Source organism: Aspergillus candidus, assembly GCF_002847045.1.
Source record: "Aspergillus candidus strain CBS 102.13 unplaced genomic scaffold BDW47scaffold_103, whole genome shotgun sequence".
Lineage (NCBI taxonomy): Eukaryota > Fungi > Ascomycota > Eurotiomycetes > Eurotiales > Aspergillaceae > Aspergillus > Aspergillus candidus.
In genome coordinates, this window is record NW_020194108.1 from 1 (window position 1) to 17,625 (window position 17,625).

General features: G+C 50.9%; 5 protein-coding genes across 5 annotated transcripts; 1 reads left to right on the plus strand and 4 right to left on the minus strand.

Annotated features, from left to right (window-relative positions):
• Positions 1-1,182: 1,182 nt before the first annotated feature.
• On the minus strand, positions 1,183-2,630 carry BDW47DRAFT_6556 (putative S-adenosylmethionine-dependent methyltransferase). The gene is made up of 2 exons (XM_024819542.1): positions 2,500-2,630; positions 1,183-2,298 (listed from the first exon to the last, which is right to left on the minus strand). The coding sequence occupies exons 1-2, from the start codon at positions 2,556-2,558 to the stop codon at positions 1,359-1,361; spliced, it is 999 nt and encodes a 332-aa protein (XP_024667220.1). The 5' UTR covers positions 2,559-2,630; the 3' UTR covers positions 1,183-1,358.
• A 665-nt stretch (positions 2,631-3,295) lies between these two features.
• dspD (putative protein-tyrosine phosphatase) lies at positions 3,296-5,656 on the minus strand (the record flags this gene model as incomplete). The annotated part of the gene is made up of 1 exon (XM_024817131.1): positions 3,296-5,656. One exon carries the CDS (start codon positions 5,654-5,656, stop codon positions 3,494-3,496), a length of 2,163 nt encoding a protein of 720 aa, XP_024667221.1. The 3' UTR covers positions 3,296-3,493.
• Positions 5,657-7,744: 2,088 nt separating this feature from the next.
• Positions 7,745-8,300, minus strand: BDW47DRAFT_114371 (uncharacterized protein). The gene has a single exon (XM_024814644.1). The coding sequence runs from the start codon at positions 8,101-8,103 to the stop codon at positions 7,918-7,920; it is 186 nt and encodes a 61-aa protein (XP_024667222.1). The 5' UTR covers positions 8,104-8,300; the 3' UTR covers positions 7,745-7,917.
• Positions 8,301-11,409: 3,109 nt separating this feature from the next.
• Positions 11,410-12,748, minus strand: BDW47DRAFT_114373 (uncharacterized protein). The gene has a single exon (XM_024814645.1). The coding sequence runs from the start codon at positions 12,061-12,063 to the stop codon at positions 11,836-11,838; it is 228 nt and encodes a 75-aa protein (XP_024667223.1). The 5' UTR covers positions 12,064-12,748; the 3' UTR covers positions 11,410-11,835.
• Positions 12,270-15,342, plus strand: BDW47DRAFT_6588 (putative LPXTG-motif cell wall anchor domain protein). The gene is made up of 2 exons (XM_024819549.1): positions 12,270-13,263; positions 13,408-15,342. The coding sequence occupies exons 1-2, from the start codon at positions 12,475-12,477 to the stop codon at positions 15,274-15,276; spliced, it is 2,658 nt and encodes an 885-aa protein (XP_024667224.1). The 5' UTR covers positions 12,270-12,474; the 3' UTR covers positions 15,277-15,342.
• Positions 15,343-17,625: the final 2,283 nt, after the last annotated feature.

A 17,625-nucleotide genomic window follows, 5' to 3' on the forward strand; every position in this document is an offset into this window, starting at 1 on the left:
AAAAAAAAAAAAAAAAAAAAAGAGGTTAGACAAAGAGGAGAAAGAGAGAAAGCAAGAAAGGAAGACGAAAGAGAAAGAAAGAAAGAAAGAAAGGATCAACCACGTCCAGCTCCGGATTGCCAACTCAATGGAAAGATTCCGTATTTCTTACCGGTTTTCTGGATTTCTGGCTTTTTGCGGGGTTTCTGCTCTTCAAGGGATACTGTACTGCTGAATACAGTATTACACCTCACTACTGTGGCTACTGACTAGTTCCCTCACTAGTTCTCTGAACTGCCCTGGATTCATCTCCCTGCGGGGAAGAATCGATCATCAAATCATCCGGTCGTCTCCCCTCGTCGGAAAAGGAAAACGAGGTGGACTGGGAGGTCATTTGATCATGCGGTGATTTCATGCAAGACATCTTTAGGGTCAGACCGTGAGGTTGAACTGGTTCCTGACTCCATCTTCATCTGATTCCACATTCATCTGTTTCATCTGACTTGACATCGATTATACTATCTAACTATCTACATCTATCGATCTCATCTAATTCTCTCTCTCTCTGTCTATCTATTTGCTTGAATATTTTTTTGAATATATAGAAATCAATATACATGAAATATATATCTACTGCACTCCGACTCCGACCCATGTCTGGTACAATCGACTCATTCTATAAAAAAGTGTCTGATCATCCATCGACCGGTCTGGGCGTGATGATGTCATGTCTCCATACCGTCCCATACCGTTATCTTACCATACCACGCCAACTCCCTACTTGGTGGAGCCTGTTGCCTGTTAATCAATAGTCTTCCTCCGCCATAGTGAGGTCCTACTTATTTATCACGTCTTCCTTCCTCTTCTTCTTCCTTCTCTCTTCTTCTCATCATCAAGTCAGTCTCTCATCATTCTTATTTTCTCATGATCCCTGTCAAACTCAAGTCACAACAATCCATCCAAATGTATGGCCAAAGTTGAGTCATGGTGGATCCATCCAGGAGAATGATGATACCACCTCGGTCTGACCCACTTCCCCCCGACCTTTTCTAACCGAGTGGGTTAATGGGCAGACTTGGAAACCCTCGGTCTGGTTGTCAGACGGAACCAGTTCACTTTCAGGGATGGAACTATTCCTGGTCGGATTCGCTCGTCGTATAATACTATACTACCAGCTACAAAAACCTCTCCGTCGGCTTAAGACTCGTCTTGACAGTTAATGGATAAAAAGCCATTGGATCAACCCCTCCATCACGCATTCGCTTCGCGGCAGGCTGATCACCCTCACATTGAGGGGCAGACACACGAGCACACAACATGATTGACAGACACCTTGTTCCCAAACAGCCAAAATCACATTAATCTTATCTATCTATAAATCAAACCCGCTGAAAACAAACCGTCACAACCCCCTGTCCCTCCCGTCCCCCAAACCGAAACGTTGGATACTCAACGCGTCCCCAAACCACCAACCGATCCTCCTCCTCCCCAGTCTCCCTCGTAAACCACTGCACCAGCTCCTCCTCCGTCCAATTGCAACTCGTCACCACCAGGAATCCCCCCTTGCGCACCGTCCGTCGCGCAATCCCGGGGTACGTCTCGCAAACGCGTCGCTGGATCGTCTTCCCGCTCCCATCCTTCCGCTCAGCATCCTCCACAACCTCCTCCGACAGCGACACCGCGTCAAACGTCCCCTTATCCAACACAATATCGAATCCACCCCGACTGTAAGGGAACCAATCCACGCGAGATCGCCCCCCGCCGTTATCCGCATCAGCCAGCGCCCATCCCTCTGCGCGCAGAATATCCCACTCTTCGAACCGGATCTCTTTGCCCTCCTCCTCTTCAACTCCATCCTCCCCCTCATCCTCAGAATCGCTCAAATAAGCCTCATGCGCCCTCAGCACCTGCAACCTTCTCGCCAACTCAACACTCGCGCGGGAATAATCCACCCCCACCATCTCCCCGCGGAAATGGCCCCGTTTCCGCAGTAGCGCAAGCATGCTCCCATTACCGGTTCCCAAGTCGAGAATACTCGGCTGTTCTCTTTTCCCTTCCCCCTCCGTAGTCCCAGAGGTCCTCGTATTAACAGGCGCAAGCGGGAACTCCTCGCCCGTCAAAAACCGCAGAACTTTGTCCGGCGCGTTGTACTCTGAGAACCAGGATGTGCCGGGGTCAGAGTCGTCGTCCACGTCTTCTTGGTCATCTTCTTCTTCTTCTCCATCAGCCTCCACTTGCGTCTGATGAGCTTCGTTGGCATCCGTAGGGGTCTGTTTCTGAGAGAGGTGTGCGAGGGTGCGCGCGTAGAATGTGTCCCAGCTAGTTCAATTCGAATCGTTAGTTCTTTTCTCTTCAAGTTGAGAGTGTATCTCATCAAGCAGTCCAAACATCAACATAAACATAAGCGCGATATAAACGCAATCGCGCAAACAGGTAGAAGAAAGAGAAGAGCAGAGGGGCACAGAGCGGGGTATCTATCACTTTCAAGTCCACGAAAGAGATAATTAAATAATCACGTACTAATCCTTCGTGCCGAGTTCGCTGGGCGAGAGATGCGTGGGATGGTTTGTGTCTGTCATTTTCAATTCTCAATTCTTTTTTTATTCTTATTTAGAAAGCTGGGTTGGGTGGATGAAATGGGGGGGGGAAAGACGAGAAAAGAAAAGAGGTGATGAAAATTGAGCGGGCGGGCACTCAACTCAACTCGCTCAACTCCCCGCTCGGGACTGATTAGATTAGATTGCGTTGACCACCATTTATTTACTACTTACCGTACTACCCATCTGTGACCATGACTAGTTATAACTAGGTATGGTAACGATAACACTCTGGGAAGACTACATGGATGTACAAATACACTAATCTTATGCTCTATAGGATCAACTACAGTTGCAACTCAGTAATGAATAAGTTTCATATTCCAACCACGGGTATTCCCCTGCGATGCCAATCACCACAGTCACGACCAACTATGCAGGTATATAACGACAACAAAAATATCAAAGAGGGAATCAGACACGGTGGAAGCGAGCGGAATCATCATGCAAGACAACTCTCGTCCCCCCAGTTAACAATAATATTACATGTCCTCGGCACCCACCCCGTGCCGCTCGTCTCTTTTGAACACCGGGGACGCCAACCACCCTGAAAGAAAGCATGCAACGTCTCGGACTGTGCTGGTGCGAGACTAATAAAGAATAGATAATAAGGCCCCGTGGGCTAACGAATGTAGTAGTTTTGATGGAAGAGAACGACCGCAAGGCCCGCTTTGGTCATCGACATCATGAGAATAGAATAATAGAAATAAGAAAAAAGGAAATGAGAACGAATCGGATCACCCGTTGGGTGTCAGGCATAAGAGAAAGAGAGAGTGTGTGTGTGAGAGAGTAAAGAAAACGGAACGAAAGCGGTTCATAAGAACACGAGTCAGGATCATCGAAATCATTTCTCGGGAACGATCCCCAAGAATCGCCCGGCAAGACCACATGTCCTTCGTAGGAAGAAAGTGGACGGGCTATAGAAATTCATCAATATTTCTCATGATTATCCGTTCATTGCCCGGTGGAGGGGATCGCGGATCCACCATGGGCGACCGGAATCGCGGGTCGAGGGACCCTGGAGCCGCCAACGCGTCTGAAACCGAGGGCATCGCCGGCGCCGCTAAGAAACCCGTGGTCCGGGGCGAGAAGAGCGCGGACGGCTCCTCGGGGGCGTCGCGGACGAAGATATCCGTCTTGCCCAACGAATAGGGCCCCTGCTCAGGCGCCATCAGACTGGGCCCGAACTCCGCGCGGCCCGCGCGGAATGCTGAGTGCAGCGCGTGGAAGCTGGATTGCCGCAGGGGCAACGGTCGCGGAGACAGACTCCGCTTGTGGGACAGCGACGGGGCGAACCCCCGCCGAGGGCCCGCGGTCGGGCCGGCCGGGTCCGTGGCCGGAACGGAGAGCGAGGAGCTGGCCGCTTGCGCGTTCAGGCCCGGAAACGCGGGCTGTCCGGACCCCAGGGCGACGCTCCCGTATCGCGGCAGCGGGGGGGCATCGCCAGACGGGTCCATCCGCCCGGCCCGCGGCGGCTGGGGCTCGGAGCTGCGTCGCCCCCCGGGCATGAACGACGCCTCCGGGGCGGGTGGGGAGGCGCCTCCCCGCGCCAGGCGCGCGCGGAAGTCCGTCAGCTGGTAGATCAGGCTCATGTTCGGGCCCACCCAGCGACTGCGCTCCTTGACGAGCTCGTACATGGAGTTGAAGTCCAGATGCCGGTTCTTGTACAGGCCGTACGCGATCACGAGGGAGGCGGACCGACTGGCGCCGAGCTGGCAGTGGATCAGGACCTTCTTGCCCTGGTCGATGCGGGAGTCGATCAGCTGGCACAGTGTATACAGATCATCGAGGATCTCGGAGTTGTGGTCCCAGCCGACGTGCAGGTATTCCGGGCTGGCCGGCTCTGTCCGCGGCGTCGCGGGAGAGCTCTCGTCGCTGGGCGGGTACTCGAAGGCTGACTGGAAGGAGGCGTCCGACAAGGCCGTGGTGGGCTCCGCAATGGATGGTCGGGTTGCGCCCGCCGGCGCATGCCGCCAGGCACTCAGGACCGTGCCGGCGCCGGGGCGGTCGTTCCGGAAGGGGTTGGCGACTTCCTTGGCGACGTTGACGACGACATCGAAGTGCGACGCTTCGTCGGCGGTCGGCTCGAGGTAGAGATACACGCCCGAGTCGTAGATCCGGACGGGCCCGTTCGGGTACCCCCGCTCGTTGCGGCGCATCGACTCGCGCGAGTCGAGGTGGTCCTCTTCCTCCGCCAGCTCGTGCAGGACGGCACGGGAGCCCTCGTCGGATCGCGACGGCACCGGCGCATGGGGGTCGTCCAACGCGCCCGACCGCCGGCCGCTGCCGTGATGGGTGACGGGCCGGGGCAGCTGCATGCCCCCCTTGGGACCAAAGGACGGGGAGAAGAGGGAGGGCGACGACTCGGTATGGCGCAGGGCGTGCGGGGTCGGGGGCACCATCTCCGAGAGGTTACAGGAAAACGACCGGTCGAATCCCGGCGTGCGGATGGTCAGGTTTGCGGGCTTCCGTCGCATGCTCTTCGCCGGTGCATGGGCCGGAGACGGGGGCGCGGAGAGATGATGCTGGGAGGAGGTTTCGACGACCGAGGCCGTCGCAATCGGGGGTCGACCCGACGGGCACGGGGGAGGCATTCGCAGGGAGAGATTCTTGAGGTTCCGGGCCCGGCGGCCAGGCGAGTCCGGGCGGGTGTGCTTGGGGGCGCCGCACGACGGCGGGGGTAGGTCGTCCGCCGGAGCCGACGAGAGCGTCTGGCCCGGGAGGTGATGGTGGCGGGCGGGCGGCATGAATTTCGGGTAGGACAGGGGCATGGAGGTCGGGGATTCCGGAGACGAGCTGGGGGAGGTGTCGGGACCCGAGGCGGACGAATCGAACGTGGAGATGGTGGTGGTCGGGGAGGAGTCGGTCGACGCCGAGGTCATGGACGAGATGCTTTCGCGATGTTTGAAGGGCAGGGTTCGTCGGGTGGTATTGGAAGTAACATTCGTGGGAACCCGCAGGGGCTGGACGGTGGAGTTGTGGTCCTCTTGGGGGTGGCTATTGGGCAACCTCCCGTCGAAGACCGACATGAAGGAAGGAAAGGAGTCCGGGACCGACGGCGGACTGGTTTGGACGGGCATGGTGGACCCAGCAGGCGTTCAGATGATGGAGAACGGCAGATGGAACCCGGGGTGGCGGAAGAACGTATCGCACTTGCTACCAGCGCAAATGACCTTTTTTTTTGGTTTTCTTCCTTTGGACTCTTTCTTAATTGTTTTGACAGGATAGAGTTAGTTTCCATTGATCAACATTAAAGTGGCTTTGATGCGCCAGTGGAGAGTCACCCAAATGGGAGAAACAATTCAGCGGCGCTGCAAGGAGGGTGAAACCCAGTGGACGATCCATGTGAACTTTAATGGGATTGCCATGCAGGTATTGAATCAAGAGGAGATTGAGAGAGATGCTTGTTTCTGGGCTCCAGGGCGGATGGACAAAGGGATTGGGGAGGGAAATAGAATTGGCTAAACTCGAGCCAACACAGAGATCTAACCAGGTCCAAACATACCAAAGAATACCGTGTGAAGATGAGAGAGCAATCTGATGGTTGAGATATGTCACTCCCGGTGTGAAAGGACCGTCGTGGAAAATCTCCGAACAATGGGGCGGAGAGTATAGATAGTAGTAACGAGGAGAGAAGATAAGAATTCAAATTCAAATCCAAATGAATGAGGGAAGACAAAGAGGTCTGGCAACCAGAGATCAAGGAAAGGAAAGAAAAAGAGGAAGAATGACGGGGTATCAAAAAGGTATCTCCCCCCCTCACAGACGAGTGGAATGGGGATGTGTGAAGTCGGAAGGGAGGAAGCAGAAGAGACGAGTGGATGGACAAGTCGCTCTCGGGAGAATGACTAAGAGGGCGACATGAGCCAGTCGGTCACCGGTCAGACGTGGATCCTTGGGGGGGGGATATGGGTTGAGACCGGGGAAAGGAATGGAGGGAGAATGGAGAAGAGAAGAAAGAGAGGAGAAGAGGTGGGAGAAAGAAAGGGAGGGGAGGGAAGTTGATGAAAGAGGAGGAAAAGGGAAACTGGGAGAGGGGAGAAGAGAGAGAGAGAGAGAGAGAGAGAGAGGAAGAGAAGGAAGAATGAGGGTGAGACTACAGTGGCAGTGAGTGTGAGAGAATCCTCCCAACTGGAGATAATTCCCAAGATTATATTATAATAACCAGAAGATAATATAATCGACTGATTGATCAAGAGTTCGCGGGACAAGAGATGGAACCGCAGAGATCCAATCATCACGGCCAACGGGCTGCAGTGGAAACACTGGAAACCCTCAGCAAGCACGAGTGGACCGCCAATCAGACCTCCATTCCATCGCCTGCAGCTCTAATTTTAGCCGCCCAGAAAGAAAAAGAGAAGGAAAAGGTGCATCATGGGCGCCAAAAGCACGCAAATCAGATGCCAGATGTAGCCAACACGGATGGTCACTTTATGACCAGGTGGAAGATTCTTTTCTCTTGGACTTGATTTGGATTATAGATGGATAAACTAGGATAGAATTCACTAATTCAAATGAATAAAATAAAATGAAGAGCGATCAAATATAAAAAAAAAAGAATAGAATAAATAAATAAGATACTCCACTATGGACGCCACGCCAAATAATGATACCTTAGCGATGAGGCGGGAATCAACCAAGCAATCCAGAACATCCTCCTACAACCAATACCTAATGATCACTCAAGAAAGATAACCCAGGTCTAATAGAAAAGACTCCATATCTCAATAGATCCTATCATCCAACACTCAGTAACTAACTCTCAAAGAACTCAAGGAAAAGAATCGGAGAAAGATAGACCAACCCAACCCGGTCTAGGGCCGACTGGGATTTTCATTTGCACCGCCGATGGAGCCAAATCCACCGTCCTGTCCATCCCCCCTCAACTCCCACTCCCACTCCCACTCCCACTTCCCATATTATGTTGGACGCATTCGTCCAGTCATCAGAACACAATACTTATTTCTAGACTCCCCACAATATCCAATCACAATTAAATTTGAGAGAGAATAAAAGATAAAAAATAAAAAAAAACATGGGAATTGTACACGGTGACCACTGACTGGATCCTACAGAAATCCCACGAGGCTGCAAGTGCAGAGGCAGACGATCGAATCCCCGGCAACAAAGAAAATTCCAAATCCAGACGATCTGACCCGCTCCCCAGGGTATGACTGTGCACGGTGTCTTGGCGCCGCTCTGCTTGTTTGCTCCCCGATTCTTCGAGACGGGATTCTTAGTCTTCGGTGAACATAAGTCTTCTCAGGATCCGTATAATATACTATCCAGTACTGAAGATGGCTCTCCGTCCCAAGTCTCTTGATCAACAAGTGACAATTGATCAAGGTGAAAATAGAACAGAAAAGATGAACAAGAACATGAGAAAATAAAAATAACCAGACAGGCTAACCCGAATCGAGCGGATGAACCCCGGTTCAGAATCACGTGACACGGCCCCCAGCCCTGGGATCCAACAACCCACTGTGTCCAGTGTCCACAGACGGGTGAAAGAGACAGATGTCAACATTCCTGAGGATCATCCGATCATAATTATACCTCAATGGTCGTTGTCAACCCCAAGTCTTGTAGTCAACTCTCTACAGACTGCCGAGGAAGTCTCAAACGAGAACGAGCACAAGAATGAGAATGACGCGCCAACAGGTGAAACACACAGGGAAACACACAGGAAACCAGTAAACACCAAATCCACAGGCGCAAAGGAAGCCAAAACCAAGTGAAACACGCCAAATCCAACGCCAAGCCCACTAGCCGGCACTTTCTTCTCCTGTCAAAACAGCGAGAGAAATCGGGTCGTGATCGTCCCCTTTCTCTCCCCCCCCCCCCCGTTGATCCCTTGCCGATTTGAGGTACCAAAGAACGAAAAAGAAAAGAGGACAATCCTCAACCCACATTCTCCCTGGTGGCAAAGTCGTCCGTCTCTCCCTTCCCCATAATTTCTGCTCCCACCGCATTACTCCATATAAGGCAGTTCGAAAGATGGTCAATAGTCAATTACATCATATTTCACAGATCAACGAAGATGGAATGGAATGGATTCGAATCAGAAACCCGCCGTTGAAACATGAAACTGGAAAAAACTTGACCGACCCCCTGGGGCTAACACCAACAGACTACCTCAGCGAGTTAGTACTCCGTAGAGTTGACCAATCTATCTCAAATATCTCTGACCATTCCACGTGCAAACGAACCCACCACCAAACTGAACTTGGACCTCCAGTTCAAGTCTCGTTTCGGGTTCAGGGAACGGCTCCTCCCCCCCCTTTAGCCCTCGTTAGCGCCGGACCCCCGGTTGAGGCGGGTGCTGAAACGTGAAACTCCTGGGAAGCTGAAAACTGAAACCTTTCCCCTCATCCATGATGTATGAGATTAAAACCGTGATGGGTGTGTGTTGTCTGCTGAAACGGTCTTGTCCCGGCGCCAATAGCTCGTCCCTGGTTGGCTCTCGGGGGGGCGTCGCCGATGCCGCTGGTCGTCACACGACTGGAGCTTAATATAGTATCACGGACGCTTGTGGGAGGGCCCTAGTATTATATTAATATTATAATATATTATTAGATCGGGTAATATAGAACATCGAAGATAGATTAAGAGCAAATTTTTGCCATACGAACAGTCACGTTATTCCCATCTGTGCACATAGGTAGAGGTCAGGACACGCATCTAATACTGCTCTCTTCTCCCCGCCTACAGTCGACCCTACCCACTATAGTGTAAAATACCAAGACAATTCCAGATAATCGCTAACACCACACAATCCCCCTAAAAACCAACATAAGACACACATACACAGCTAGCCTCAGTAATCAACCCACCTACCTGCCTAGTAATACCGCCAAGATCGAGACCAGGGGTCCAAAATACTCCCCTCCAAGCTTTTCCACATCGGATCGCGAATACAGCCAGATCGCGTAGCACCCACATTAGCCGAATAAAATCTGTCTCGTGATATATAGGTGGGTAGCGACTAGCGAGATAGTAAATTTCTTTCGTGAATTAGGCCCTTTTGACATCGAAGAATGGGATCCTTGTTGGAGTCTAGGCCTTGCGTAGGCTGGGCCTGGGAGAATTGGGAGGCTGGGGTGCGGGTGGCTTGGATCCATCGATGGATTGGTGAGTAGGTATCATAATTAGGTATTGTGCGTCTATGTCTATGCTGGGCTGGTAGTGACTGTGGAAGTCTATACTTGGATGGATGTCAATGGATGACTTGCGGTCAGCGTTGGCTCGGAATCAGGTGCACTTACTTGGTAGAGGGCATAAGAGATGACAACCCATCTATTTGTCTGGTCTATGGTTTTTTGCTGTACTGGAATGAGATATATGCTTTTTCCCCAGCGTTGATTATGACGTGGATATGCACGTCCAGTCGTGTATATAGCAGCTCGAGTGCATATCCTCATAGATTAGAGGGACGTCCATGAACCTTCCTCTTCCTCTTCCCTTCTTCCACAAAATGCATGCACTCTAGTCAAACCATCTGATCCACCCTCCACAGAAAACGTGGGACACGTCCTTCAATGCAGCGAACAGACCGTACAAAGGCAGGCAGAGCTTATTCTTCAACTTAGCTGTCAAAGACAGATGCAAAATGACATGCACACACGTGTCCTACCACCCAGTACCCTGATAATAAAAGAACCAAGTTTAATACTTCTAGTATATGCACATTTCATCCATCAATGCCCTTTCCGGCTTACGCGTGTTGTGAGAGTACACGTGCTAAGGTTCGACACGGCAGGGTGCATGATTGCTTCAGATGAACTGGCCGTGGAGTCGTGGAGTGAACAGTATGGGTGGGAGGGTTGTGCTTGCTTGTGGATAGATATCTGGTCAGACTACCTGGGCGCCGTGGGCAGATATCTGCAGTGTTGTCTTCATTGCGTGGGATGTGATGTGAGTTGGTGGTGTATTGTGTTAGACCTTGCTAATAGTATCGGTGTATTTATACTCCAGAAAAGGCTGTCTGGGAAGTTTTTTATCCTGTTGGTGGTTGGTAGTGGTGATCTTCTGATAGTCGGAGAGGACCTACATACCTCCTAGTTCTAGTCACTGGTTAGTTTTGTTGAAGTTTCTTCTCTTCGCTGGCTTGGGGACGGTTGGTCTTGTGAGGAGTTTTCTTTCTTTCTTCTTTCGTTATAGTCGTTCGTCCTATTCTTCCAAGATGACGTTGTATCACTTCTGACGACATAAATCTAGATATGTTAAACCAGTATATCAGTGCATATTGTCCTACAGCAGTCCTATTGCCATGACTGAAGTCATTTCAACGGGTGTTTCGTCCAGGACCACAAGCATATTATATCTCCATAACTGTCTGGGCTTCCATCGGTGGATAGAAAGTCGGCGGTGCATACTAGCTTTGACGAAGAAATGTAGTAGCCGCTGAAAACGTACTGATCTCCCAATGTAAAACATGGGAAATTGTGATGGATGTTGTAAAGATCACTCATTGCTATCGGGTTACTTATTATGTCCAATATATATTCACGCCCTAGGAACTTTCAGCTATCTCAATCGAACACACGATCCATCAGTGTATAATATCAACAAATCCGATTCTGTCTTGCACAACACCCGAAGAATACCACGCGCAACAATACTATGCATAAGATGACCATGATTTTGTGTGTAATGAAATCAGATGGTTCCATGCCACGAACCAACCATGGGAGATGCGAATAACGAACCATGGTTCGTGAGAGCTGCCCTGTCATTTTCTACCCGAGGACTGCGATGTCATAGGTTAATTACTCCGTTGTTTAGTTGAGTATTTCAAACAGAAGAAAGAAAACTCGGCTAAAGAAATTGAAAGATCGGCTTCATCCTGAAGAGCTGGGCACGGAAGATATATCCACGGCAAACCCTCCAATCTTCCAGCTGAGCGCACAAAGGTAGTCCTTGGATCGATATCTCATCTATCGATCATCCGATGTGAGATCACAATGATTGCCCGCTAATCTCTGTTTTTTATTATTACGGAGTATTTTCCGGACGAGCTGAACCGGACAGGACTTCAAGAGGTGCGTCTTCCACTGCAGCTCCACTGATGATCCGTTTGTTGCTTGGATAGGATCCACTTGCTCGGCACCTTCGCCTCGTCGCCAGCCACCGGTTTAACAAGACACAAACAGAGTCCTTCATTTCGTTTCACGTCTGTTTATAATTAGCACTAGGGTTAGTGTTATGACTGATCCCACTGTCAGTAATAATGGATCGTGTAAGAGACAGGAACAGGAAATCATAGTAATAATAATGGGGGGGAAAAACGCATAAAACAAAAGAGGGTAAAAATAAACAAAACAAAACAAAAGAAAGGCAGAGGACCCTTCATCTTTTTACCCATGTCCATCATTTCTTGGTTTCGCAACCAATGATAAGGTTTTCCTTTTCTTCTGCCCGTCGCCAGCTGCATCTGTCTGGACTGGATCTGGATTTGATTGATTGAAAAGTCGATGAACGAAGACATCTGGGTGCCTGACCAACTTGCAGTGACGACGCTGCTGCAGCACGCTCACGTCCCTCCTCCCACATTTTCTCCGTAGAATATCATACTCGTCGCCTCCACAGTCCTTCCTTCTCCTCTCTTTTTTCGACGTCTATATTTATTTTTAATTTTTGCACCTTCGAGGTGGAACACACAGATCATTTCTCGTCTTGAAACAGGCTATTGAGGGACGGCAGAGAGACCCGCTGCATTACTCGACCTAGCGCTGTGAGTTTGTTGAGACCGTCGTGTGAGAGATAAGCGAACGCGACAGGATCCGCGCGGGATCCAAAAGATTCGACATAGACTCGCCTTGACTTGAGGGGTTGCGACCATCAGGGAGGTGAATTGACTCGACATCGAGCTGATCCACGACGGAGCCGGGAACTAACTATGGGAGTCGATCCCCGTGACACGGCCAGAGCAGCCGCACTAACAACCACAACAAATGGGGACTTCTTCCTCTCCTCAACTCCAGCTCTCGCATCTCCGCGCCTTCCATCTTCTCCATCGCATCGGCGTCCTTCTTCTCCCCCCTCCGCCTCCACGAACAACGACTTTTTTCCTCGTGTCCCGCAGAGTCGCTTTAGTTTCGAGTACGGGAGTCCCCTGCGCAAACAGGCCTCCGTGTCGCACGCTCGTTCCACTATAGCCACGCCGTCTGGCCCAGATTCCAACCAGTCTCCCACCACCAACACCACCACCACAGACTCCACGACCACCGCCACTCCCCAGCGCTCATCCTTGTATGGCCGACACCGGCGCTCAGTCCCGAACTTGAGTTACGCTCGCACGCCGACCACCGATTTTGATTCGCTTCCCCCCTCTCCTCGTGGTACCCAAGAACCAGAGTCGGATCCGGATCGCGCGCCGCCCCCTGATTCTCGCCCAACAGTCCGGGTGCTGAGTCCCAATGCGACAAAGCGTCGTAAACAGTCCTTCTATGCCTCGCAGACGCCGGACGTGAAGAGGAGAATGCCTTCGTCCACTCTCTCGTATAGTCAAGGGAGACCCCAGGCGGGTGATCGCGCCGTCAATGGGTTCGATAAGTATGGTTCGCAGGATGGCAACGTTACTCCCATCGCGGATGATACTCGATCGAAAAATGATGACATCTTTTTGAATATCGCGAGAACGGATACGGAACGCCGTGATTCCATCGGACGGTCAGATTTCAGGAGGGTGAGTGATCCTTTGTTCCATCGTGTTTCAGGTCCATGACTCGCTCTCGAGCCATGGTAGTTGACACAGTAGACCTTTCCTCTCTCCCTCTCTCTTTCCTCTTCTTATAGTTGCCGTGTTGGCTGACAGATTGACAAACTTCAGTCGCGGTTCAGAATGTCTGGCAGTAGTCTGCGCTCCCCGACCAGCTCGCATGTAAATATAAGTGAACAAACCCCTTCGCCTGAGCAAGGGCGGATAAATTCCTACGAAAGCCCCTTGCATTCTCAAACTATTTCTTCGCAAATTCCCCTGGGTACCCTATCGAACTCCTACTCGGCTTCTGCCCACCCCCTGGACGATCACCCCCGTGCCCATCCCTCGTTTGGCAGCAGGTCCACCATCGGCCTCCCTCGCAGTCGATTAAGTCGCGCCAACGCAGACGCTTCTCCCGACTTTTCTGATTTGAACGTGGACCGGCGAGGTTCGCTCCAAGATGCTCGAGGATATCGCAATACAACGCTATCGACCATCCGTAGCAGTCGACAGGCGTCCGGTTCTGAGGCGACCGAACGCCCTCGCTTCGAGTCCGATCGGTCGCGGCATGAGGGCACGGAATCTACCTTGTCCACCACTGCCCCATCGACCGTCTGGGATGAGCTGGAAGATCTCAAATCGCGGATCAAGAAGCTGGAGGTGACGGGGAAGCTTCCCCCATCGTCCCAGGAAGCCATCTCCTCTTTTTCGGGGGACAGGCCACGAACGGCAACAACTACGGTGACAACAGTGTCCTCCCCGCCACGCCCCGGCCGCAAAGCCAGCGCACCCTCCGCAGATTTGGAATCCCCCGCCGTGCCCAATCCCGTGCACCCTATCCTGCAATCAGCCCTGTCCAAATCCAAAGCCGTGATACACAAACCGGTTTTCAGGGCCTTGGAGGCGACGGTTACGGATGCCTTGTCCCTCTCCACCCTCCTCAGCTCGGGGAAGACCGCCTCAGGCGGGGTGCCGGTTGCGAACGGCTGTGGCTCGTCGGACAGATATGCTCGGCGGAAAGCCGACAGCGTCTGCCGCGGCTTAACTGAACTGTGCCTGGCGCTGTCCGACGAGCAGATCCGCCAACAACAGGAAACATCGGACGACGAGCATACATTGACCCTCCGCACGAATGGCGCCAGCAAAGGCCCCGATGAGGGAACATCAACCCCGACCACGTCCTTCTCGCGGAGTACCAGCCAAGAACCCGAATCAATCGTCAGACGACAGAGCACCCATCGGATGACAAGTCGTCTTGAATCACGCCGGCCCAGCCTCGCGAACGACAGCAATGGCCCTTCGGCAGAGAGTAGCCCCAATATCCAGAATCAGGACACGCTGACGGATGGCAAACAAGCCCAATCTCCGAAGCCTGTACCTGCCAGTCGACTAAGCCGCCTGTCTACCTCCTTGCGGACGAGGCGATTACGGACGGAGGACGATTCGAACGATCCAGCAAGTCCGCATGCACGGTCGATATCTCGTAGCATGACGGATATCGGGAACCCACCCCCGTCGCCTCGTGAGATGCCTCCCCGCCAGGGCCTTTCACATCGATACACCACGTCGCAATCGTTCCCTGCTTCCCAACAGGAAAAGACCCCTCGCTTCTCGGCACTGTCCCAGCCGTCGCAGTTATCCCAACCGCGGACCCCGACGATTCAGACGAACCTCCCTCGGCGAAGAAGCCTTATCACCCCGTCGAATTACACCCCTGCGACGCCCCGCTCAAACATCCAAGCTGGCTCTCGCCGATATGCATATGCCAGTGCTACCCCCTCTACCGTCGGAGATGATGCTCCCATGTCTCCCCAACAGGAGCAATCTCAAACCCGAATCGTTGCTCCCTCGAGCAAGATTGCCTCGAGTTATACCCCCATCACACAAAACCGTCTTCGAACGAACAGCCTTGGGGCCCGAAAGTTTGGCATCAGGCCAACAAGACCCGTGGCCGGTGCCAACAATGTTACGAGATCCTTTGATGACAGCCTTGATTGATTGTTAATGCCCGTATTGTATGATGCACTTGCACTTTTTGGGGGCCTAGAACCCTGTCACGCCCGCGCGCCCTCACTTCACGCAGTTTAGCTACCTGATATTTGGTTGTTCTTCAGCCGGCGTTACCTTTGCTATTGTGTTCTGGCTTCTGGTGTTCTCACAAACCCACCATGCATCCGCTTGCACGTCTTTGGCATAACAGTCTTTTTTCCATGCATACTACGACCTGTGACGTATTCGATTGTCGATCCTGAATATAGGACCGCAACGCCTGCACTTGCAGCCGTAACGCACATGCACATGAGCCTACTATACGACCTATCACTTTTTTTTTTTCCTTGCGTCTCAGGAGCGCTCAATCGATTGATTGAATTTATTCCTTCCCTTTCAACACGCCTCGTCGACTTTTATATCGACTCCGGTCTGCATGTACAACAGATGTCCACGGCATAACATCATACATCCCTTGATCATGTCGATTTTCTTTCAAACGCACAAATTAGACGTTTCTGTTTCGCTGCCATTTCTGCCTTGTTTGGCCAGCTTTGTACAAAAGACCATTTTTGCTACCTTCTCGCCTTTTCTTTCTTCCTTGTCATTTTCTTTCCTTGTCTATTTTTCTTATTTTCTTACTAACCGGCCACGGACGACTGATGGATCAATGAAAAAATGGTAGCCCAAAGCGAGGAGTTTTCTTATCAATGCTGAATGCTTGACACCTACATGTCTTTGCATGTGCACTATGTTTTTTTATCCTTTCTTTCCCTTTTTCTTTCTTCCTTTCTTTTTGTGTATTACCTTGGCCTGTTGATTGAATTGATTTGTTGAGATGTTATCTTTCTTGGGTTGATATATGGTGTTGTAAGGGTGTTGTTGTTTTGCTGGAGTTTGATTTACCTTTTTTATTTATTTATCTTTGTTATTGTTACCTTTAGTGGCTTATACCTTCTGGTCCTACGCTCATTACTGGCACTTTTCATATGTTTAATGCTTTGAAGAGCGAAGAGCTACTTATCCACCTACCTCCCAGTCAATACATGGATATTTTCATATATCGCTGTCATTTACATCCATTCATCCCCCAAAACATAAAACAACCCACAATATACCATGTAGGTAGGCAGGTACGTACGTACGTACGTTTGTACCAGGTAGATAGGCGGGTATGTAACAGCCACGTCTAATAGATACATCACACACACACGCACGCACTTACGCACACACATATCACATATATACTTGACAGGACCCAACCACTTATGCAAGAAAGGAACCATGCCAGTGCGACGCGGTGGTCATATCTCCTGCCTGTCTACGGAGAACATCTATATTTATATCTCCTTCCTTCTGTCCATTGTATCTCGCCGTATGTTATTTAGTATATAGTATATACTTGGTGTATATTTGCCACCTACCTTACTTAAGTACCTACTGGTTTTGATAAATAGGTATGTACCTATTTATGTACCCTTTGCGGATGGAGGCGCGGGGTAAGATACCTAGTGAGTATATGTGGAGAAGTGTGTTATTGGTATAAAGTTTGGTAGATAGATAGGTAGGCAGGTGGTACTCTGTCGGTAGGTAGGCGTGTATTGATTTACTTTACTTTTACCATCTACTAGGGTATTAAACGGACAATTCTGGCCTGTCCATATGGGCCCATGAGGGTCATTTTTCAGCCTCTTCGGCTTTCATTTTTTCAGAATAAGTTCAATCCCGAATATACATGTCGCTTTGAAGATTGTCGGGAAACAAGACACAAATAAAAAGTGAATAATAATAATGATGATGATAGAGAAGTCGAGAAATCAAGACGGCGGGAGAGGAAGCAGGTTAAGATCCACAGGTACATACATGATTCACGTTAAAAAGCGGAAAGCGGATGTTGATGGATGAACAGTTGGTTGCTCGAGAGAAAAGTAGGACATAACAATGCGGGCGGAAGATAAGGAGTCAAGGCGGACGATTTGAGTAAGGACGTTTCAATTCGGAAGATAAGACATAAGAGGGCATAGCGGGAGCAACTTTTTTTGTTTATGAGAGTACAGTGGGACGGCGAAGGAGGAGAACAAGGGGTGGAAGAAGATGTGACGATGATAGGCAAACCCCAGTGATGGACGCCCCAGGAGAAAGCAGGGAAAGCAGGAAGACAGGAAATGGTTGACGGTTGGTACATCAGCTTGAAAGACTGGATAAGGAGGTTTCTGTTCGGATTCATTCAAAGCAAGACGATCAGTGACGACCGCTCGGTCCTGGTATCTAATAGGCAAATACAATCGGCCTCGGCAAATTCCTGCTTCTCCTAGACCAAAGAAGCCGCGCAATACGAAAGAGGGAAGAACGAAAAGA

Coding starts and splice junctions, on each gene's coding strand:
- BDW47DRAFT_6556 (XM_024819542.1), bottom strand. CDS start 2,558: ATGACAGACACAAACCATCCCACGCATCTCTCGCCCAGCGAACTCGGC. Junction 2,299..2,499: donor GAACTCGGCACGAAGGATTA/GTACGTGATTAT, acceptor GAATTGAACTAG/CTGGGACACATTCTACGCGC.
- BDW47DRAFT_114371 (XM_024814644.1), bottom strand. CDS start 8,103: ATGTTGACATCTGTCTCTTTCACCCGTCTGTGGACACTGGACACAGTG.
- BDW47DRAFT_114373 (XM_024814645.1), bottom strand. CDS start 12,063: ATGTCTTCGTTCATCGACTTTTCAATCAATCAAATCCAGATCCAGTCC.
- BDW47DRAFT_6588 (XM_024819549.1), top strand. CDS start 12,475: ATGGGAGTCGATCCCCGTGACACGGCCAGAGCAGCCGCACTAACAACC. Junction 13,264..13,407: donor GACGGTCAGATTTCAGGAGG/GTGAGTGATCCT, acceptor GACAAACTTCAG/TCGCGGTTCAGAATGTCTGG.